Here is a 24,710-nt window from a genome sequence, read left to right on the forward strand (position 1 = left end):
GCTCATTTGATTGGAAATTGAAAGTTCTAGTTCACTTTTCAAGAGTCAAAAGATATCCGTGGGTAACTAGCCCCCTCCCACACACCCTTTTTCCCCAAACCCATCCGATAAAAATTTCAAAATATCCATTTCATTAAAAATAGTTCAAAGGTCAGATAAGAAAAACTCCTGTTTCGACGCAACCCCCCAGGGCCCGGAGGCAGGCGTTGTAAGTAATGCCTGGAGGGCATATACAGCTGTTGTGGATGAGATGCTCGCATAAACTTCAGAGAGGGTTCATTTGATTGGAAATTGAAAGTTCTAGTTCAGTTTTTAAGAGTCGAAAGAGATCAGATGGCAACTATCCCCCAGCCCACGCCCCTTTTCCCCCAATGTATCGGAGAAAAATTTTGAGATAGCTATTTTGTTAAAAATAGTTTAAAGATCAGATAAAAAAAACTCCGTTTTTGACACAACCACCCAGAGCCCGGGGGCAGGCGTTACAAGTTACGCCCTGTGGGCCCATATGGTTCTTATGGAATGGATGCTCGTAAAAACTTCATAGAGGGCTGATTTGAATGGAAATTGAAAGTTGTAGTTCAATTTTTCAGAGTAGAAAGAGATTGGAGGGCCCCTATCCCCCCCCACGCCTTTTTTCCCCGAACCCATCCGATAAAAATTTTAAGATAGCCTTTTTTTAAATATTTCAAAGGTCAGACAACAAAAACTTCGGTGTCGACACAACCTCCTAGGGCCCGGAGACAGGCATTGTAAGCTATGTCCTGGGGCCGTATATGGTTCTTATGAAAGGGATATTCCTATAAACTTCAGAGAGGGCTCATTTAAATAAATTTTAAAAGTTATAGTTCATTTTCTCAGAGTAAAAAAAGATCGGAGGGCAACTAGCGCCTCCCGCCCTCCACGCCTTTGGGTTTATTGTATGGATAAACTCATCCGATAACAATTTGAGGTTATTATTTTATTAAAAATAGTTCAAACATCAGATGCTAAAACTCTGGGGTCGATACAACCCCCCGGGGCCCAGGGACAGGCGTTGTAAGTTATACTCTGTGTGTATATATGGTTCTTATAGAAGGAATGCTCATATAAACTTCAGAGAGGGTTCATTTGATTGAAAATAGAAAGTTCTAGTTCACTTTTAAAAGTCAAATGACACCGAAGAGCAATTAGCCCCCCCCCCCGCCCTTTTTCCCCTAACCCATCCGATAAAATTTTGAGATAGCCATTTTCTTTAAAAATAGTTCAAACATCAGAGAATAAAAACTTCGACGTTGAGACTAACCCATTTTTTCACTTTGATATTGTTACTTTGATACCATTTTTGATACTTTTATGAACATTTGATTTTTTTCAAAAATTTATATTTTGAAATAAGGAATCTTTAAACACTTGAAACTTTTTGCAATCAAAAACGAAAAAAAATTAATTTAAAAAACTTTCCGAAAAATAAGTTTTTCAAAGAAAAGTAAAAGCCATTTTAAACTTCAGCTCAGCAGATGAAAAAACCTGTTAAAATTCAAACTGAAAACGACCAGAAATTACTCTTAAAGAATAAATGAAACCCAAAACGAACAAAAATTAAATAAACAATCAAAGAAAAAATATTCAACAAGTAATAATATACATGAATAAATAGATCTTAAAGCGAGTAATGCTTAGATTGTATATGAAAATCAAGCTTAAAACGAAAAAAAATATTTTGTTATTGAAGCATAAATGAAAATTAAAACGAACAGAAATTAAATAAACAATCAATGCAAACAAACATATAGTAGATATTAATTTGAATGAAACAATAAACCTTAAAACGAGTGAAACTTAAATTGAATATGCAAATCAAGCTTGAAGTAAACAAAAATCACTACAAACAAGAGTTTGGGTATCGTCTCCTTCTTTCACTGTAAAAGTCTAAGTCTTCACCGTAAAAGGTCATAACTTTAAGGAAGAATTTATATCTTTTCCATAATGGATATATATGACCTATGGTGACGCCAAGACATCAAGAAGAGGGTCACAATGTCTGCAGTTCCAAGATAAGTGACAATGAGAATCAATATAGACAAGCCTGTCGCGTAGCAATTACAGGGCCTGGCCTCGACATCGACTACATAGTCCATTTTCTTCTTAAAATCGAGATTTTTGGACACAAAGACAAACGAGATAGGTAAGAGCCTTAAGAAAGAATTCATATTTTTCCCAGGGTGGTTGTATCAAACCTGTGATGACGTCATGGGATCAAAAACAGACTCAAATTGTCTGTGGTTAGAAGACACGGCACGCGGCAGCATTGCCCCGGCACTCGGCACGCGGCAGGCTTCTATATATGGATTCTAATTGTCGCTTGTCTTCTAACCGCAGACAGTTTGTTGTCTTATCATATTGTGGACTTTGTTGCGGGATTATTAAAGCAAGTCCGATTTCTAAGAACGATATCCACTAAGCTTCAAACTTTTGTTTTTTGTAAGGTTTTTCAATTGTTGTACTACCTTGTTAAAACATATACAAATATTTTGTTAACTACCAGTTTTTTGTTCTTTACACAAAAATTAAATAAAAAAAACAAGTTTTTTAAACTGAAAGTAAGGAGCAACATTAAAACTTAAAACGAACAGAAATTATTCCGTATATTAAAGGGGCTGTCCCCTCCTCACCGCCTCGCTCTTTACGCTAAATTTTTTTATTGTTTTTAAAAAAAAAGATGTGAGACAGAGTCAAACTTTAGCGTAAAGAGTGCGGCGTTGAGGAGGGGACAGTTCCTTTCATATATGGAATAATTTCTGTTCGTTTTAAGTTTTAATGTCGCTCCTTACTTTCTGTTTAAAAAACTTGTTTTTTTATTTAATTTCTGATCGTTTTTTAGTTAATGCAGCTTTTATTTTGGCTCACCGTCATTGAATAAGTAAACACAATTTGAATAAAATTTTTACTTTTCTTTTGCTAAATGGCTGTCTCTAAATTTGGTTCCGACGTAATTTACAAATTAACTTACGAAACGAACTTCTATATTCGTATATTTTTCTTCTGGCAAAAAATACATTGCAGATATAGTTGCAGATTTTTGCAGATATGAGCTTGAAACCTATGTAATAGTGTTTCGTGATACGCTGAATCTGACGGTGGGATTTTCATTAAAATTCTTTCACTTGTAGGGGATGTTTCCTCCCTCTTTAAAAAATCAGGTAAATTTTCTCAGGCTCGTAGCCTTTGATGAGTAATACTAAACTTAATAAAATTTATATATTTAGAATCAGCATTATAAGCCCATTCCTTTGATACATTTATTGACATCAAAATTCCGTTTTTTAAAGTTTCGATTACTATTGAACCGTATCGCTTGTTTTTGTTTTTTTTTATTACGTATATGTTATTACGTCTATGAGGGGGTTCTCCCCTAAGTCAATACCACGCTCTTTACCCTAAAAGTTAAAAAAAAAATAATTCGAAAAACCCTGAATCACAACGGCCGTTTAGTTAGAATAGATAAGTCTTTTGAAAACACTAAAAAAACTGTAGCGTAAAGAGCGAGGTATTGACTTGGGGGAGAACCCCTTCATATACGTAATAATTTCTGTTCGTTTTAAGTTCTAATATTGCTTCTTACTTTGTTGAAAAAACTTGTTTTTTTTAATTTAATTTCTCATCGTTATGTAAATAATGCTTGGAAATCCGGCGCCCCCTTCATAGAAATGTCCCTTACCCCAAAGAAACATCCTCCACGGAAAGATTCTCCCGAGTAACCCCCGCCGCCCGCCCCCCCCCCCCCGCCCACTAGAAAAAAAATCCTTCCTGAAAATGTCTGCATACTTCCCAATTAACCAATACAATATGTAAGCAATGGGCAAAGTTCATAACTTGCAGCCCTTCCCCTGGAAACTGTGGAGGATTAAGTCATCCTAAAAGACATATTTATTAGATTTTCGACTATACTGAACAAAATGGCTATCTCAAAATTTTAATTGGGTGACTTTGAGAAAAAAATGAGCGTGGGAGGGGGCCTAGTTGCCCTCCAATTTTTTGGAGGGCACGAATCGTGATCTTTCTTCGAGCAAAAAAATGCAAATTTCCATCTTTTTGCAGATAGGAGCGTGAAACTTCTTTAATAGGGTTCTCTGATAAGCTGAATGTGATGGTGTAATTTTCGTTAAAGTTAATTAAAAATTCAAAATTTCACATTTTTGCAGATATGAGTTTGAAGCTTCTTTAATAATGTTCGTTGATAAGCTGAATCTGATGGTGGGAATTTCGTTAAAAGTTAATTTAAAAAATTTTCAATTAAAACAAAATTTTATCGTTTAAAAAAAAATTGAGTTTTGAGAAAGTCAAACTTTAGCGTAAAGAGCAAGGCGTTGAGGAGGGGACAGCCCTTTTAATATACGGAATAATTTCTGTTCGTTTTAAGAATGTCGTTCCTTACTTTCAGTTAAAAAAAACTTGTTTTTTTTATTTCATTTGTGAACGTTTTTTAATTAATGCAGGTTTGAATTAACGAATTAACTTACGTAACGAACTGCTATATTCATATTTTTAATACGTATATTAGGGGGTTTGCCCCTTAGTCAATACCTTGCTCTTTAAGCTAAAGTTCGAATTTTGTCCCAATTCTTTAAAAATGACCCCTTAATCACAAAGGCCGTTAATTAGAATAAATAGCTCTTATGAAAGTACTAAAAAATCTTTGGCTTAAAGAGCGAGGCATGGAATAGAAGGTGAACCAAATCATATAGCTAATATTTTATTGTTCGTTTTAAGTTTTGATGTTGCTCCTTACTTTCAGTTGAAAAACTTGTTTTTTATATTTAATTTCTGATTTTTTTTAAATAATGATGGGAAATGCGGCGCCCCCTTCATAGCAATGTCCCTTCCCCCATCAAAACTTCCTTCATAAAAAGATCCTCCCATATAACCCCCGACCCACCCCCACCCCCACTACCAGAAAAAATTCCCCCTGAAAACCTCTGTATACTTCCCAATAACCAATAGTATATGTTAACATTGGGTAAAGTTCATAACTTTCAGCCCTCCCCCTGGGGGCTTCGAGGGATTAAGTCATCCTAAAAGACATATTTATAATATTTTCGACCATACTGAACAAAAGGGCTATCTCAAAATTTTGATCGGGTGACTTTGGGAAAAAAAATGAGCGCGGAAGGGGGCCTAGTTGCCCTCCACTTTTTTTGTTCACTTAAAAAGGGCTCTAGAACTTTTAATTTCCGTTCCAATGAGCCCTCCCACGATATTCTAGGACCACTGGGTCGATACGATCACCCCTGGGGAAAAGAAAAAAAAACAACAAATAAACACGCATCCGTGATCTTTCTTCTGGCCAAAAATGGAAAATTCCACATTTTTGTAGATAGGAGCTTGAAGCCTCTACAGTAGGGTTCTCTGATACGCTGAATATGATGGTGATATTTTCATTAAGGTTCTATAACTTTTAGGGGGTCTTTCCTCCTTTTTTCGAAAATCAGCCAAATTTTCTCAGGCGCGTAACTTATGATAGGTAAGATTAGACTTGATATTTAAGATTAAACTTATATATTTGAAATCAGCATAAAAATCTGATTCTTTTGATGTATCTACTGGTATCAAAATTCCGTTTTTTAGAGTTTCAGTTACTATTGAGCCGGGTCGCTCCTTACTTACAGGTCGTTACCACGAACTGTTTGATTTAATGTCTTTTCAAACTGTATCACTTCAAAGATATTTGATTACTAAAGGAAGTCCAATTTCAAAAAACGATTTCTACTAAGCTTCAAACGTTTGGTTTTCTTTTTTAAGGTTTTTGAATTGTTATAATGCCTTGTTAAAAAATATACAAATATTTTTGCAATCACCAGTTTTTACTCTTTACTTAATTTTAATGTATTTTCATACGGTCTGTTCAAAGATTTTTGATTTTTGAAGCTAGTCCAATTTCTAACAACGATATTTACTGAAGTTCAAACTTTTGGTCTTTTTTAAGGTTTTTGTGATAGTTACAAATTTTCGTTTTCTGGGCCTTTTTACTAACATTATATAACTGGTTGCGTTCAAAAAGGTTTTCTTTTTTAAAGATTTTGAATTGTTGTAATCCCTTGTTAAAATATATACAAATATTTTTGCAATTACCAGTTTTTTGCTGTTTACAAGGTATTTGAACTGTTGTAATCCCTTGTCAAAATATCGAATCATCATTTTTAATAATTGCAAATTTTTGTTTTTTGGTCTTCCTACTGACATTATATTACTGGTTGCGTCCAAACCTTTAAGCTAAATTAAATAAAAAAAAATAAGTTTTTTTTTATCTGAAAGTAAGGAGCGACATTAACACTTAAAACGAACAGAAATTGTTCCGTATATGAAATTATTCCTCAACGCCTCGCTCTTTACGCTAAAGTTTGTTATTGTTTAAAAAAATAGAGTTGTGAGAAAGTCAAACTTGAGCGTAAAGAGCGAAGCGTTGAGGAGGGGACAGCCCCTTTCATATACGGAATAATTTCTATTCGTTTTAAGTTTTAATGTCGCTCCGTACTTTCAGATAAAAAAAACTTGTTTTTTTTTTTTGATTTTTGAAAGTTTTTGAATTAATGCAGGATTTGATTTTGGCACACCGTAAATGAATAATTAAACCAAAATTTGAATATTAATTTTACTTTTATTTGGTTAAATGGCTTTCTCAAAACTTGTTTAATTTTATTTACGAACGTTTTTATTAGTAATAAATATATGTAACTTACGAATTAACTTACGTAACGAAATTCTATATTCATATATTTGTAATTCGTGTATTAGAGGGTTCTCCCCCTAGTTAATACCTTGCTCTTTAAGCTAAAGTTTGAATTTTGTTCCAATTCTTTAAAAATGACCCCTTAATCACAAATGCCGTTAATTAGAATAAATACCTCTTATGAAAGTACTAAAAAATCTTTGGCTTAAAGAGCAAGGTATTGATTAGGGGATGGACCCAATCATATACGTAATGTTTTCTGTCGTTTTAAGTTTTGATGTTGCTCCTTACTTTCAGTAAAAAAATTTGTTTTTTTTTATATATATAATTTCTGATCTTTTTTTAAATAATGCTGGGAAATCCGGCGCCCCCTTCATAGCAATGTCCCTTCCCCCATAAAAAATTCCTTCATGGAAAGATCCTCCCACATAACCCCCCAACCACCCCTCCAATACCAGAAAAAATCCCCCCTGAAAATGTCTGTATACTTCCCAATAACCAATACTATATGTTAACATTGGGTAAAGTTCATAACTTTCAGCCCTCCCCCCCCCGGGGACTTCGGGGGATTAAGTCATCCTAAAAGATATATCATATTTTTGACCATGCTGAACAAAATGGCTATCTCAAAATTTTGATCGGGTGACTTTGGGAAAAAAATGAGCGTGGGAGGAGGCCTAGTTGTCCTCCATTTTTTTGGTCACTTAAAAAGGGCACTAGACCTTTAGTTTCCGTTCCAATGAGCCCTTCCATGATATTCTAGACCACTGGGTCGATACGATCATCTCTGGGGAAAAAAACAGCAAATAAACACGTATCTGTGATCTTTCTTCTGGCAAAAAATGCAAAATTCCACATTTTTGTAGATAAGAGCTTGAAACCTCCACAGAAGGGTTCTCTGATACGCTGAATATGATGGTGTGATTTTCATTAGGGTTCTATAACTTTTAGGGGGTCTTTTCCCCTTTTTTCGAAAATCAACCAAATTTTCTCAGGCTCGTAACTTTTGATAGGACTTTTGGCTAAACTTGATGGAACTTATATATTTGAAACCAGCATTAAAATCTGATTCTTTTGATGTATCTATTGGTATCAAAATTCCGTTTTCTAGAGTTTCGGTTGCCATTGAGCCGGGTCGCTCCTTACTTACAGTTCATTACCATGAACTGTTTGATAATTTCTGAAACCACTCTGGCTAATCATGATAAAACATAAAATCGAGAAGAAAGGAAGAAAACGAGGAAAATTAACAGCCATTGAAAAAATTGAAAAATTTATGCAAATATTTTGGTCAAAACCTCCGATTGACCGTCCTCAGTGCAAAATAAAACTGATGAAAATATAAAAAACCAAACCTTAAAATCAAAACACAAAACTAAAATTGGACGACCGTTTCTCAGTAACGGTGAGAATGTGCTAAAAATAGCACATTTACCAAGAGGTAGCTCTCAATAGAGACACTGGAGAAACTTTTCTAAATCCCATTTATGATGATATTATTAATTCTGATCGTTTTTACATACATTCCCAAAATTATGTTGTGCAATCAAATAGAATCTCTGATAATGATCTACCTTGAAAACGATTAGCCTTTAAGAGTGCTTTACGTAAAATGAACTTGTGAAATGCCATTTAGACTTGTGTTTTTTATTCAGTTACCCTTCACCGTTACTGAGAAAGGGTCATCCGATTTTAGTTTTGGGATTTTACTTTAAGGTCTGGTTTTTTATATTTTTATCAGTTTTATTCTGCACTTAGGACGGTCAAGCGAAGGTCTTGACCTAAATTTTTCAATTTTGTCACTGTCTGTTAATTGTCCTCGTTTTCTTTCTTTCTTCGCGATTATATGTTTTAAGCTTAATCACGTAGCGAGTGGATTTAATCTAACAAAAAAAAAACAAAAAACTAATTTTAAAATTTTCAGGTATTTGGCTGATTTTTCGTCCACATTTCTTGTCATTTTAGGCTAGGTGCCCGTTACTACCAAAACTGTTTATCTACATCACAGTTCATATAATTATCCAGTATGATCATTCCCTATCTGACCCATTATAAAAACCCGGACCGGGGTGTGAGTGCTCCAGAGAACGTAGAAACATAAGCGGCGTCAGATCTTTTCACGGGTAGACAAGTCAGACGCGAAACAATCGGAAACAAGTGGAAACCCGCTATTACGAATAATGCACTTTACACGAAACAATCGGAAACAAGTGGAAACCCGCTATTAATAACTGCACGAAGAAGTGGGAGAAGCTTTTTGTTCGCACCGAGAACGAAGACCAGAAATGATCTGCGATAAGCTTACTGGATAATTATATGAACTGTGATCTACATATAAGGTTGTGTGTTGGATACCCGAGTTTTCGTAATATTTTGACATATAAACGGTTGTATAAGTTTCAACTTAACCAGTTCAAACGCCCAGATTTCATTTTTACTGTCCTCAGTACTCAAAAAGAAAGATGCAATCGATGAATATACATGACCTATTAGACTTATAAAACCATTTGGATGGTCGTATATATGCAACCAAGTATCAATAAAATGAATTCCTGGAAGCCGAAAAAATTCCTGAGAATAATTCTTTATGTTATAACGAAAAAAGAAACATGATATAAAAAAATAAATATATTTTCAGAAGAATGCAAATTCGACTCTATCCTTTTTTTGGGGGGCGGGGGGGGGGGTCTAGGGTGGTAATGCTACCTTTATTTATGGAACTCTTTCTACAATTTAGGCTTGGATTCATTTTTTATTTTGTTTTGATTTGCCCTTTGCTTTTCATGAGAATAAGTTTTCTTTTTTTAACTTGATTTCTCTTCGCTTTTTAATTATATAGTTTTTATATATAGTAGTTGCATCAATTGTGGCTAATAGTTTTCATTAATAATTGCAGATAATATTAATTAATAGACCAGATGGAGTATTTTATTGCAACTAGCTTTTTAGTTGAAATACTTCAGTAATTCAATTTCATCCTCAGGTTTTTGATAAAAAATAATCAGAAATCTCAGAAAAATGTCGACTTTGGTGAACATCAAGCACTATCTGTAAAATATGTATTTAATATAGTTGGTATTAATTATAATAACATTGTTAATTTTTGCTCATGCATTTTATTAACAAGTGCAGCTAATATTAATTAATAACACACGAATGGGAGTAAGCTAGTCATACTTCAGCATTGCAATTGTAGCTTCAAGTTTGTGCTCAGAAACCCCAGAGATCCTTAATTAACGAATTAGCTGAAATCAAAAAACATTATTTGTAAAATATTAGAGTAGTATTGTCTGACACTAATAATAATGTTACTTACTTTTAACCCATTACATCAAAAAGATGGATACTGGGCCGAAAACATAAGAAGTCAAGTATTTACTTTGGGAGCAATTCCCAATTCTCAGAAAAGTAAAGAATAGAATGATTCGAAAAATCACTTGTTAAATTGCCCGAATTCTAAATTACAACAATCGCCACAAATTTGTAATTAACAATCTCATCAGCCATTAAATACCATGGAATCCACCAAGGGTATCAATCAAAAATACTTAATAGAGATGGAGATGGGCTGGGGGAGGGGAGATACCGACGCATGGTCTTCACTTTAAAGTTTTCACACAAGCACATTGAGAATTATTGTCTCATCCTGATTGCTGCAAGGTTGAATATTATCACATTCTATTAAAATGTATCTGTGAAGCTGTAGCTTTGTGTGGACCAATTGCATAATTTGGGTAACCCTGCAGAGCTGGGGGCTTTTTATGACGCCTGCTAATAATTCCTTCTTTTTCTAGAGCCTTTGTGTATTTTGTTTTTCCAGAGCCCAGTAGTATTTCTACTTTCAAAATGTTAACAACAAAAGGCACTCAAATCTTTAAATAAGAACGTCTTAGACGATATTTTTGTAAGAAAGAAAAACAAAAAAAAAGGCTAGTCAGACAGATATTTTGTTGTGACAAGTAAAAAATACATGATGGAGAAGCAAAATAAAAAAGAAAATAATAAAACACAAGAACATAAGAAAAAACTCAGAAAATAAAACCTGTGATAAAAATTTTATGAGGAAAAGATGCCAAAAGATCTCAAAATGTGATTCAAATATCAAAACTAGAAATTCTAGTCCCCGCTCTATAAAGTTTTTCTTAGGTGCATACACGTATTAAGCAGTGCATAATACTGCAACCAAAGCTGCATGCGATCACAGAAAATTCATTCTGGGTAGTTCTATCTAAATTAGCCAGACGGAATAAAGGGGAAAACCATAAGCTGTCTATTATGTCAAATTTATTTCCAGCAATGGAGATGGTCTCTACCAAACATAGGACCTATTGTGGCTTTGGATTTCAATTTGCCTTTGCTTGTGGGGCTATGACTGTTGCTGGCTGGGGTTATGCTATTAGAGACTGGAATATCCTTCAATTGGTCTATGGATTGCATGGCTTACTCCTTATTGGTCATTGGTGGTAAGATATTTTGCAAATAATAGCTATTTACGGGGGTTGTTTTATCTCTTCCGAATTTCTTCCTCTATTATATTTTTCCGCCAAGACTGAAAAGGTATGATGAAAGTATTGACTGCCAAATCTGAGAAACAATTCTTTTTTTGCTGCAATGAATATTCTTACTTCATATGGATATTTTCCATCACACCCAGCTAATCAATCATCTGAAAACAGACCCTAATGCTATGCAGCTCGTACGGTCAGTTGGTTCTATTAAAAGGTGACAAATTGTGTACACAGTCTGGTAAGTTCAAGTCGTTTTGCTTCACGGCTAGGGGATCAAGTTCATTTTCTTTTTTTGGAAGAATGGGATATGTTGACTGAAAGAAAATTATTTGGGGGAAGAAGCAAGATTTTTTTTATATTGTCCTCGCAAAATAGCACCCGCTGCAGTTTATTTGTGCAAGTCACCTGATTAGCTCTTTAGGTAGTTATATTGCATTTAATATAATTTAGTAATTTTAGTAATTGCTCAGAAACAAAGCCCTAAAATTTTTGGTATTTTGTATGAAATTCACTCAGAATTCATATTAGCTGAAAAAATATCTATGAAACCCAGAAAAAGACCCATATAAAATGCTTTCGAAGAAACATGTTTCTCAATATGTTAATTAGTAAATCACGGCAAAAGTGAATTTTGAGTATTAATATTATGTTTGATGTACGAGTCTTTTGTAGGCATAACATCAGGGGCATAACATCAGTATGCATAACATCAGTAGGCATAACATCATATAATAGATATAAATACTAACTCGGGGAAAAGGAACGAGAAGTGAGCCTAAAAATATTTAATTAGAAGTGTGAGATACTCCAATCGATTTTGAGGAAGATATTTATCTAAAACGATGATCATGTCATTGAGCTTCTAAAAATGCTGCGTCTACCAAGTGTGAGCTTTCAGCTTGATTATTTATGAGATTTATCAAAAAAAACTTTTTCCAGAAAATAAGTGTTTCAAAAAAAGTAAAGAACTCCATTAAAAGAAAAAATGAACAAAATAGAATCAAATAATCTACCAAGCATACAACTACAACAAATCTGTATCATTAAATAAATGAAACCCAAAACGAGCAGAAATTAAAATAAATAATAGAGTCAAACTAAAAACGAGCAGAAATTAATGAGTACGGTCCTAAACCCCCTATGCTTTCTAAATACCAGAATATAATTTGTACTTTACTAGAAAAATTCAAATGAATGTACATTGTCAGTTTAATATACATGTGCTTACACTTATTCCTTAAAATCATAACTAATTTTCGATTTCTTAGAGTTATAAAAGTGAAAACATCTAAAAGAATTTATGTTAAAGATTTTAATTTATGCTCGTTTTGGTTTCATTTATTTATTGATACTGATTTGTGGTAGTTGTATGCTTGGTAGATTATTTGATTCTATTTTTGTTAATTTTTGGTTTAATGGAGTTATTTACTTAAAAAAAAAAAAACTTATTTTGTGGAAAAATTTTTAATTGATTTCTGTTCGTTTTATAAGAAAAAGAAATAATAGTTTTAATCTTTCCGGTTTTCCTTTTAAAATTTGTACTTTTGCCTGCTATATACATCTTGGAGAAACTTTATCAGTAATTTTGAGCACCATAAAGTCTTGAAAATCGTGACGCAAATAGTAGTACTAAATTTGATCGTATACATCCTCTAGCTGACCTGATAAATAAACCCTTCCCAAAAAATCATATCTATGCTCTTTTACAGCTTGGATACACTTACACTCTTTTGATTTAGTAAAATCTTAAGAGCAGAAGTAGTAATAGAAGTAGCCCTGAAAATTTGAACTTAATACCCTTAGTCGTTCTTGGTATATTGCTGAGATGTCTTACTGGCAACCAGAATGCAAACAATTCAATTCAATTCAAACTTTTTTTGATTGAAGGCAAAGGCCTTCAATCAAAATTACCACACAAATTAACACTTCATTCAATAGATAATAAATTAACACTTCACAAATTAACACTTCATTCAAAAATTAAATCAAATAAAATAAATTAAGCTTCGTGCGTAGCTCTATATAAATTATGAGAAAAAACATTTAATTTGGATAAAAAATTCTTTTACTTTTTCTCCAAAACATCAACAGGGTTTTTTATTTTATATGCATTCATTAAAAATGTGTTTTGATTTAATGTTAAAGCAACATTTATTTTTTAAGCATAATGGGCAAATAACATAACTGTTGAGGGTTGATTTACCCAATAACCTTAGACATATAGTTCCTAGACCATTCAGCTATGCTGAACAAAATTTTGCTTTAAAGTGTCTGAAGAACTATGAGCTAAAGAGGAGGTCAGATTGCCCTCTAATTACTTTTGACTCTTAAGAGGGCACTAGAACTTTTAATTTTCAATCAAATTAAATCCTTAGAATATCAGTGATATTACTAGCTATGATAGAGCATCGCAGGCTATGTCCTTATATGCCCTATAGTGCTTATATGTCTTATACTCATGTAGGTTTTTCGTTTAATTGAAATTCCTCCTAAACGTTCCCTAAAAGTTTTAACTTAACGCCATTAGTGTCGTTAGTTACAGTAACCGTAGAAGCAGCATTAAATGAATAAACACAGTGTCTTCTGGCTAGATCAAAATCCACAACCTATGAAGGTATGAAGGTGAAATTTTCAGAAAATATTTCTGTTGTATGGATGACGACCTGCTATCCGTATGCAGGTTGTAAAAAGGGCATATCAGCAATATCTTAGGAACAGTTTCGTGTGTGAAATTAAAACTTACAACACTTGTTGTGGGGAATGTTGAAATATCCAAAGGACAATATTTGCATCACAATACTAATGCTTCTACTCCTACAACTACTGCTACTATTACTATTACTGCTACTACTACTACTACTATTACTAAAGCGAAGACTACTACTATTAACTGTACTCCAACTGCTACTACTATATTTACTGGTGCTACTACTACAACTAATAAACCTAAGGGTATTAAGGCGAAAATTATGGGCAATACTGTAACTGTATTGAAATAAATCGAAACACACTATGCCCATATAGGTTGTCAACAGGGCGTATGAGCAATGCTTCAGGACCGGTTGATGGTAATAAGTTAAAAATTTCGTCGTGTGTTGAAGGGGATGTTGAAAAAAAGGCGCCATTTGCATACTGCTACTAATGGTACTGCTGCTACTACAACTATTGCTAAGCATAACTACTGAACCTTTCGAAAATGCTGAAAAAATTGATGTCTTAAAACTTTGTTTGGATACTTCTTATGGGAAATGATGGGCGTGGGGGGGGGGGGTTTCTCTCAAATCAATTTGACTCTTAAAAAGGGTACTAAAACTTCCAATTTAAAATCAAATGAGACCCATCTGAATTTAATACGATCACCCATTCCAAAAAAACCTTATATAACCCCAGGGCATAACTTAAAGCCCTTGCCCCAGGGCTCTGGGGGGTTGTGCTAACCCTGGAAGCATTTTTAAATGTTCTTTGGACTATTTTAAACAAAATTGTTATCGTAAAATTTCAATCAGATGCATTTGGTGAAAAGAGGGGTAGTTGGGTGGGAGGAGGGCTGCTGTTTGACTTCCATCACTATTGACTCTGAAAAGGGAACTAGAACTTCCAATTTCAACCAATTGAGCCACCTCTAATGCTTATACAACCATTCTTCCATACAAACATTAAATGCCCCAGGGGCAAAACTTACAACCCTCGCCCTCATGCTCTGGTGGTTTGTATCAACCTCAAAAAGCTTGTATTATGGTATTTGGACTATTTTGAATAAAAGGACTGTCTCAAAATATCTATTGGATACATCTCTGGAAAACATGACGTGTTTGTGTGTGTGTGTATGTGGGAGGGGGGAGGTATACCACCTCTCAGATCAATTTGTCACTGAAAAAGGGCTCTAGAACTTATGATTACAAATCCGATGAGTCATCACCCTTTTTATAAGAACCTTATATGCCCCAAGGGTATAACTTACAACCCTTTCCCTGAGAGCTGTAGGGGAAAGGGGGGTTGTCTTCCCAGGGGGGGGGGTTTCTTAACTTTTGACGCTTAAAAAGGAATTAGAACTTCCAATTTTCAACCAAATGAGCCTCATCTAAAGTTAAACAACCATCCCCTCCATAAAAACCTTAAATGCCCCCCCCCTAGGCATAACTTACAACCCTTGTCCCTAATCTCTGGGGTTTGTTTCAACCCCAAAAGCCTTGTTATATGATACTTAGACTATTTAACTAGAATGGCTATCTAAAAATTGATATTAGATGCATTTCAGGACAATACAACGTGTGTGTGTTTAGGGGGGTGGGGTAGCTGCCCTTCGATCACTTTAACTCTTTCAATGAGTAGTAGAGCGCCTGATTACCCATCCAGTCAGCCCCCTCCGAAATTTATACGACCACGCTTTCTATAAGAACCTTGTATGTCCCCAGGGCATAACTGACAACCCTTATCTTGAGGGCTGGGGGGATTTGTTATCCTCAAAGACACAATTTCCGGGCCTTTCAAATACGTTAAATAAAATTGCTATCTTAAAATTTTGATTGGAAGTGTTTGGGGAAATGATGGGCGTAGAGGGGGGGGGAGGTCATTTGCCCTCAGATCACTTTCGACTAATAAAAAAGACACTAGTCTTCTCAAGCTCCGGGCCTTTTTTGAAGCTTCTACGACAACACTTTCTATAAAAACCTTACATTCCCCAAGGGTATAACTAACAACCCTTTTCCTGAGGGCTATGGGGGTGTCATCCTCAAAGACATTATTTCCAGATCTTTCAACTACGTTGAATGAAATGGCAATATCAAAATTTTGATCGGAAGTGTTTGGGGAAATGATGGGCGTTGGGGGGGGGGATGATTCTCCCTCCGATTATTTTCTATTAAAAAGGGCAATAACCCTCTCAATTTCCAATCGAATGAACCCTTTTTGAAGCTGTTACGACAAATTTTTCTGTAAAAACTTCATATGCCCCTAGGGCATTACTTACAACCTTAGCCCTGAGGGCAGTAGGGAGGGGGTTGTCATACTCAAAGACATAATTTCCGGACCCTTCAACTACGTTCAACAACATGGCTATATAAAAATGTTGATCGGAAGTGTTTGTGGAAATGATGGGCATGGGATGGGGGGGCATTCGCCCTCCAATCGCTTTTGACTATTAATAAGGGCACTAGCCCTCTTAGTTCCCAATTGAGTGAGCCCTTTTTGAAGTTTCTACGACAACACTTTCTATAAAGCTTTATATGCCCCAGGGCATAACTTACAACCTTTGCCCTGGGGACTGTGGGGGTTTTGTCATTCTGGACCTTGCAACTACGTTGAACCAAATGGCTATCTCAAAATTTTGATTGGATGTGTTCGGAGAAATGGTGGGCGTGAGAGGGGACTAGTTGCCCTCCAATTACTTTGGACTATTAAAAAGGGCAAGTTTCTACAACAACGATTCCTATAAAAAAAACCTTTTATGCCCCCAGGGCATAACGTACAACCTTTGCCCTGAGGGCTGTGGGGGGTTGTCATCCTCAAAGACCTAATTTTCAGAACTTTCGTCTGCGTTGAACAAAATGGATATCTCAAAATTTTAATTGGATGTGTTTGGGGAAATTGAAGGCATGAGAGGGGGGTTAGTTGCCCTTTAATCCCTTCGAATAGTAAAGAGTGCAATATTCTTTTCAATTTACAATCAAATGAACCCATTTTCAAATTTTTATGACAGCACTTTTTATACAACCCTTATTTGCCCCTAGGGCATAACTTACAACCTTAGCCCTGAGGGCTCCTGGGGGAGGGGGTGTCATTCTCAAAGACATAAGTTCTGGACCTTTCAACTACTTTGAACAAAATGGCTGTGGCAAAATTTTGATTGAATGTGATTGGGGAAATGGTGGGCGTGAGAGGGGTGTTAGTTGCCCTCAAATCACTTTCGGCTATTAAAAAAGGGCACGAGTCCTTCCAATTTCCAATCGAATGAGCCCTTTTTGAAGTTTCAACGACATCTTCTTCGATACGAAGTGCCCTGGTCTAAAACCAAAAAATAAATAATACGTTGTGTCAACATCGTTCTTTACTTAGGCAGCGCTATTGCGCTGCCTATGATATTATATGAGAGTTCTTAATCTCGGCTGCTCCCACTCTTACAGAAGAACCTTCTTTCATAGAAATCGCTAGAAACATTTTGATAGAAGAATGTCTTGCACGTAAAGGTTAATCTCACACATCCATGAGGCTTACACGCCTTCTGAAAATGTTTCATGTTACGTTACGATACATATTACGCTATTGAATGTATTTTTGTATGTTACACTGTGTATGTACATGTATGTATAACTGTTTGCATATGTATGTTTGCATCTATATGCATTTGAATGTACGTGTGCTGCGTATTTGTATGTATGTCACGTTGAAATGTCTCAGCTCCCTCTGAAACTTTTTGTTTTATTTTTCTGCAGTCCTATGGTATTTCAACGTAGGGTGACAATTTTGATATCATTCAGTAGCTGAGAGCTGGTTTTATTCGTTTAACAAATTAAATCAGTGAAATATGCTTGGCATTTTTTAGATTGAAAAATGCATCTGAAACTGATGGATCCAATGACATAAGTGTTTTGTCCTCTCAGAGTAAGTTACAGCAGTAGAAAACTGTTTTTTTTTTTCGCATGCTGATCAGAGAGTCTGCGTAGCACAGGTACCGATATCCTGATTTGCTGCCTTCGGCCGGGACTGCAATGCGTGGTTGGAGGGCAAATCATCCGACGCTTCCCGTGTTTTTTCCCCAGATTTCTCCAGCTATCCATTTAGAGCTGGGTCACTTCTGGCTGAGCTTACAGAGTCACACCATTGACCCCCTTTCCAAACGAAATAACCAGCGACACCAAGACTCGAACCCCTGTTATCAGATTTCCAAGTCTAGCGCGCTAACCACTCAGCTAGGACTTGCGATTTGCAACAAGCAGTAGGCTTGTTGCAAAATTGCAGGTGTTGCATAAACTTGTAAACATAAGTATGTGTTGCTAATAGCAGTGCGATTATTTCCTAGTAAAATACGTGACTAATGTTAGAACAATTCTAAACGTCTCCCCTTTTCACTGACGGTTTTGAATAAAATTAAATATTTTGGAATGCCTGGAGACTTTTCTACATACATTTATTCTGCAGCAATGTATAAAACTTTTACCATTCAAAGGAGGCTTTTGTGCGGCGGCTAAGTCTCAGACTTAGAGCTAGCACCTACGCAAGAATTTGTGTCTGGACATAGATGAGCATACGTCCGACCCTTTTGAGAGAGGAGGAGTATGACAAATTTCATTTCATGAAGACCACGGAAAAGATGCCACGAAGAGGTGAATTTTGACATAAGTTGTTCGTGTGTGCACCTTTTTTCATTTAGCACTCCATTTTGTTTCCGTAGTTCAGTGTGATTGATCGTGACTATTATATGTAAACTATTAAATGATAAAGAGGCATATAAAACAGCATAGAGGTTGGTTACGTTTGGGATCCTCCCCCCCCCCCGACCAGAGTGTTTCTATCCGCCCTACAGTTAAGAAACCTTTTTAGAATTGATTATTCATTATTTTAGGCTCGTTGATGAATCACCTAGATGGTTATATAGTCATGGACGAATTCAAGAGTCCAAACAGATAATCCAAAAAGCTGTTGCCATGAATGGACAAGATATTCCGCTTGCTAGTGTATCGGAGGAAAAACTGGCAAACATGTTTTCGAGTAGCGACAGCGGGGAGACCCTAGGACTATGTGATCTATTAAAGAAGCCTAGACTAAGAATACGACTTCTCAATGCTTGCTTCAGCTGGTAAGACTTATGGTTGAGATAAAACTGTTGAGCTGTAATTCTAAATACGAACAATGCTATTAAAAAAATGTCACTGGGACCTATTCAAAAAACTTGCTCCCTGGCTCTAGGCTAATTCTTAGTAAGTAGTTCGTGCTAATCAGTTCGACCGCAGTGTCTCAAAGGGTGTTTTATTGCACAACATTAATTTTACAAGATTTTGGCAAAAATAAACATAGGTTGCGGGCATTCTCATTGTTATAAGATTCGTTTGTCTTTTGAATAGACAAAAAGATGTGAAACTTTTTTTTGTGTCAAAAGCTTTATTTACTTGCTATTTTTGTGAATAAGGAAAGAAAATGTAACTCAAATTTCGAAACAAAATAGCCTTGTAATAAAATGTATGTAAAATAAAATAAAGAAAGCAAAAACAAGTGGTAAACATTTAAAGGACAGAATAATACAGAAATGGATCAGAGCTATTAACTAAATTTGCTTACCATGTTGGAACAGAATTTAAATCTGTAATTTGCAAAGAAAGCTCACAAATGTAAAATAGAAAAAATGTACGAGAAACTTTAAAAAAATTTGACAATTAACATGTGATATAGAAAGCTAGAACTGAAAAATTATATGCGAGAAAAACAATCCCGCTTAACTTGACTCCTAGAATTTTAAGAGTGTCATATTATTTTTTACACCCCTCTTTTTGTTGCGGATATTTTGACAAATAAAAACCAAAACTTTCGAGAATACGCATTGTTTTCTGTAAAAAATATAAATATCACTCAAGTCTTTCGAAGGTTTCAGAGGATGGAGATGGGGATCACAGTATTTGTATGGCACTATTCACATGAGCTTCTTGGTTTATGTTAATGCAAAAGTTAGTCCTTTTGATGCCTTAAGATTTTTTTTAGCCGGACGTAAATATTGTGACAGAAATAAGTAAGAGAGTAGGAAATGAAATCCGCGATATTATGGTTTCTTTTTTGATATTGCAGCAGACATGTACACAAGGGTACTAATAGGGTGGCCAGGAATTTTAAAACTCAACCCCCTCCGGCTGACAAAATATATGCAAAATACGATATATATGTAAAATATATATATTGCAAAATATATATATTGCAAAATATATGCAAAATATATATATATAATATATATATATATATATATATATATATATATATATATATATATATATATATATATATGGAGTTTTTATTTCCTTTAAATCTTTTTTATGGGGGAAAATTGTTTTCTCATTTTCGCTTCACGACAGATGAAAAACTTATCAGTAGGCTACCATAGGAAGCCTAGAAAAAACTTGTAGCACAAAAACTGATTCGTAAGAGGGAAACCTCCTCATCCCACTCCATTCAGGGACGACCTTCTTTTTGTTTTGCTGCAGAAGGATAACCAAAAAGTACAATCTTTGGTAATCTGTCATCCTTCATTCTCAAAATGTGAATTATCCATCTTCGCCGTTTTCTAATAATAATTGTATAATTGTAGAAATCGGAATTGAACCAGATTTTTCGCACAGCTTAATGTTTGAAAAACCGTTAGCCAAAGGAGAGCCTAAGGTTATCCTTACACAATACTTCTTGAAAACATTCCAAGTGCTGGTAGGCGTAAAAAGATTATAGAAATCTGTGTAGGAATGGATAATAAGTGCCATTGGCAAAATCAAATATAAGTCAATATGCATATGAAATTGTAAAATGTAACTAATGCAACTGTTGAATTTCTCTTAGGTTTGCAAACAGTTTTGTTTATTATGGCCTGTCCTTCAATTCTGCTGCCTTAGTAGGGAACCCTCATCTTACGCTCTTCTTAGTATCAGTGGTGGAGTTACCTACATACATCTTTACGCCATTTTTAGTTGACCGAATAGGCAGAAGATGTACCATGTCAATATTTATGCTGTTTGGAGGCATAATATGCATTGTATCAGCCAATATACCAAGTGGTAAGCATTTTCAACCTCTATATTGAACGTACTTTTTCGTCAAGTGGCTACTGTAATAGACTTCTCAGAATTTTTAGTCTTTCATCCTGATCACCAGTGACCCTTAAGAAGAGGCAGAAGATGATTAATTGATGTGCTCAAATTAATGTGAAGCATTATGTTAGGATTATTTTCTTTTTTTTAAATATCTTCTGCCATACCTAATTAACTTAACTATTTACCATGGTTTGTATTTACTGTTTGGTCTATCAGGATCTAATAGGTTCTGTAAACGGAACTTTTCACAAATACGATTCCTAAATGAATTGACGGTGACTTTCAAGGAAAAGCAGAAAATTATCATTTCTTTTAAAGATTGTTTTTCTTTAACCTCTATAAAAAACGATGACAACCCTCTAAAAAGAGGTTAACTAAAAAAAAAAAAATAGTTTTTGTTTTATTGTGTCTCAGGATTGCTTTATCATCTTCGCAGTACGACTGGTTAAAATGGTAGTTTTAATAAAAGCCCTGCTAAAGTTTTGATCGCAATATTATGAAACCTGATTTAGAACTGATGACCTGATTTAGGTTAAAATGGTAGTTTTAATAAAAGCCCTGCTAAAGTTTTGATCGCAATATTATGAAACCTGATTTAGAACTGATGACCTGGCTGAAAATCTCTCGTTACGTGCTTCTTTTTCATTTCTTGGTGGCTGCAATTTTTACGCAGAAAATTGGCTAACTGGTCCCCATATGATGGTTTTACTACTGCTGTCATTACTGAATAAAGCTACGCACTAAAACTTTTCAAATGGCATGTACAAAAACATAGCAAACCCAGAATAACCGGTAAGTGCAATGGGAAAATTGCTTGGTTTTCTTCATCGCACCGATCAGTTTTTGTGGTCGAGGTTTTCTTTGGTTACGATTGGTCTCATCCGTCATCGATCAAAAAGTGAGAATATAATTTTAAAGTAAAAGGCATATCAATGTTAAACCACCCGAAAGAACTCAATTTGAGGATTTTTGTTCAGAACGTTTGTTCTGATGCTTTTGGTTTTTATTCGACATGACTCATGCTATGAAAAAAGCAAGGGATGAAACAGCTTCTAAATCGGAAGTATTTTATCTGATTTTGGTGGCATGTATTAAAATTTTCCGCCGACTTTTTGGCCGCAAAAATTCCACACAAGCACATGTTATCTGAGTTTTTAGGAAAATCTTTCACCTGTTGTTAAATATAATTTCTTTCGTACCAATCCGTTTATCCCATCAGCTTTCCCATGCTCTGAACTAGCCTTATCCCTCCTATCTTCCGGATTATTGAAGACTGCCGTCTAGGTCAAGGAATATGGTTAACTTGTAAGAGAAGATACTGGCATATGTTTCGAAAACAATCCCCAAAGCTATCTAGCGTTTGGAGTTTCTTAGCATTTTTAAAATGTGATTAATTAAAAAAAACTTTCCATAAAAGAAGTTTCTAAAGAAAAGTGAGAGCTATATTTGACCGAAGATGAGCATAAATGTGTTTCTATTTCTCGTAATATTAAAAAAAAAAAAAAACCATCGTAGCCAAAATTACTGAAAAAAAGAACAAATGAGCTTGAATAGACAATTTAATATTACTGATGTTCATTGCTGAAAGTCTTACCAATTTTGCATTTAATAAAGTTAACAAAGAACAAAGATGTAAAATTGGCTTTTTTTTTTCAACATATTCTGAAAGTTTCAACTTGATATTTCTAAGCCGATCCTGAGATATTGCTGATACACCCTTTTGACAGTCTGTATACACATAGCGCCTTTTCATTCGTTGACATTCCCTGAAAATCCCACCTTAATACCTTTAGCCTTAGTAGTAGTTGTTGCAGTAGTAGAAATAGTAGTAGTAGTAGTTGTAGTAATAGTGATAGTAGCAGTAGTAGCAGCAGTAATAGCAGTAGTAGTAGTAGTAGTAGTAGAAGTAGTAATAGTAGTAGCAGCAGTAGTAGTAGTAGTAGTGGTAGTAGCAATTGCATTTGTAGTTGTAGTAGTAGTTGTGATAGTTATAGCTATAGTTTTAGTAGTAGTAGTAGTAGTAGTAGTAGTAGTAGCATTCATATAGCACCTTTTGCTTGGTTCAACTTCCTACTCAACATATACTGAAAATTTCAGCTTAGAATTCTAAGCAGTTCCTTGAATATAGCTGTTACGCCCTTTCGACAACCTGCATCCACATATTGTGCTTCAATCTAGTTGAACATTCTCTGAAAGTTTCAATTTAATACCCATTGCTTTAGTAGAAGTAGTAATGGTAGCAGTTGTAGTTGTAGTAGTACCAGTTTTAGAAGTAATAATTTTAGCAGTATGTACGTCGTGCCGTTTGGTCAACGTCCCCCTAAATATGCATTAAAAGTTTCAACTTCTTAATCTAAGCCGTTTCTGAGAAATTGCTGATACGCCCTTTTGATAACCTGCAGGCATATATAATTTTTCCCTTAATTCAACATGCCCCTAAATATTTCCTGGAAGCTTCCCTTTAACACCCTTAGTCTTAGCTGTAATAGTAGTCATAGCAATAATATTAACAGCAACAACAATGGTATTAGTGTCGCACATTGTCCCTTTTGGTTAGTTCAACATCCCCCTCAACCTACCCTGAAAGTTTCAACTTAATGCACCGAGCTGTTCCTAAGATATTGCAGATGCATTCTGTTGACAACCCGCATGCGTTTTGTGTGTTTTGATTTAGTCCAACATCCGACCAAATCTGCCCTGAATGTTTCACCTTAATACCCTATTAGTAGTGATAGAATGCACATAGTACCTGCTCGTTAGTTCATCATCCTCCTCAACACACACTAAAAATTTCAGATTAATATTCTTAGCCTTTTGACTAATTCAACATCTTCTTCAATATGTCCTGAAAGTTTACAACTTAATGCTCCAAGCTGTTCCTGAGTTATTGCTGATACTTCCTTTCCGACAACCTGCATACACACATTGTGTGTTTATTTAGCTCACCAGTTTAAGCTTTATTGTATATATTGTCTCTACTACTACAACTTCTAGAAGTAGAATTAGTAATAATAGCATGCATACAGCAACTTTTGGTTAATTTAACATCCCCCTGAACATGTCCTTAAAGTTTCAACTTAAAACTCTAAGGCTTAGAGTATATTTAGAGTCTAAACTGTTCCTGAGGTATTGCCGATACCCCCTTTTGTCAACATACATGCACATATTGTTTTGATTTAGTTCAAACTCACCCTAAATACTTCCTAAAACTTTCACCTTAATTCCGTCAGCCTCAGTTGCAGTAGTATTAGTACACAGTGCCTTTTAGTTAGTTCAACATTCTGCTCAACATACCCTAAAAATTTTGATTTATTGCTCTAAACCGTTCCGGAGGCATTGTTAATATAACCTTTTGACAACCTACATGCACTCAGTGTGTTTTAATTTAGTTCAACATCCCTCCACATTCCCTGAAACTTTCACCTTGATACCCATAGCTTTAGCAGTAGGAGTAGTCGTAGCAGTAATAGTGATAGTGGTAGTAGAATTAGTAGAAGTAGCAGTAGAAGTAGTAGTAGTATTATGCCGTATTACATTGTGGTTGGTTTAACCTCCCTCTAAACATCCCCTTAAAGTGTCATCTTACCACCCTTACCGTCAGTAGCAGTAGTAGTCGCAGTAGAAGTAGTAGCAGTATGCACATAACGCATTTTGTTTTTTTCCACAACCCCCTCAACGTAACCTGAAAGTGTCAACTTGGTATTCTAAGCAGTT

General features: G+C 35.1%; 1 protein-coding gene across 3 annotated transcripts in view; it reads left to right on the forward strand.

The window, feature by feature from the left end:
• LOC148941447 (organic cation transporter protein-like) overlaps nucleotides 1-24,710 on the forward strand; it is a 128,075-nt gene that overhangs the window by 96,540 nt on the left and 6,825 nt on the right. For all 3 annotated transcript variants that reach the window (XM_089104382.1, XM_089104383.1, XM_089104384.1), the window contains 3 exons: nucleotides 11,001-11,169; nucleotides 18,776-19,009; nucleotides 20,746-20,960. In XM_089104382.1, coding sequence (XP_088960508.1) covers nucleotides 11,001-11,169; nucleotides 18,776-19,009; nucleotides 20,746-20,960 — 618 coding nt within the window. The remainder of the gene's footprint in view (nucleotides 1-11,000; nucleotides 11,170-18,775; nucleotides 19,010-20,745; nucleotides 20,961-24,710) is intronic.

Source organism: Artemia sp. Qi Xiang Cuo, chromosome 18, assembly GCF_049724085.1.
Source record: "Artemia sp. Qi Xiang Cuo chromosome 18, ASM4972408v1, whole genome shotgun sequence".
Classification (NCBI taxonomy): Eukaryota; Metazoa; Arthropoda; class Branchiopoda; order Anostraca; family Artemiidae; genus Artemia; species Artemia sp. Qi Xiang Cuo.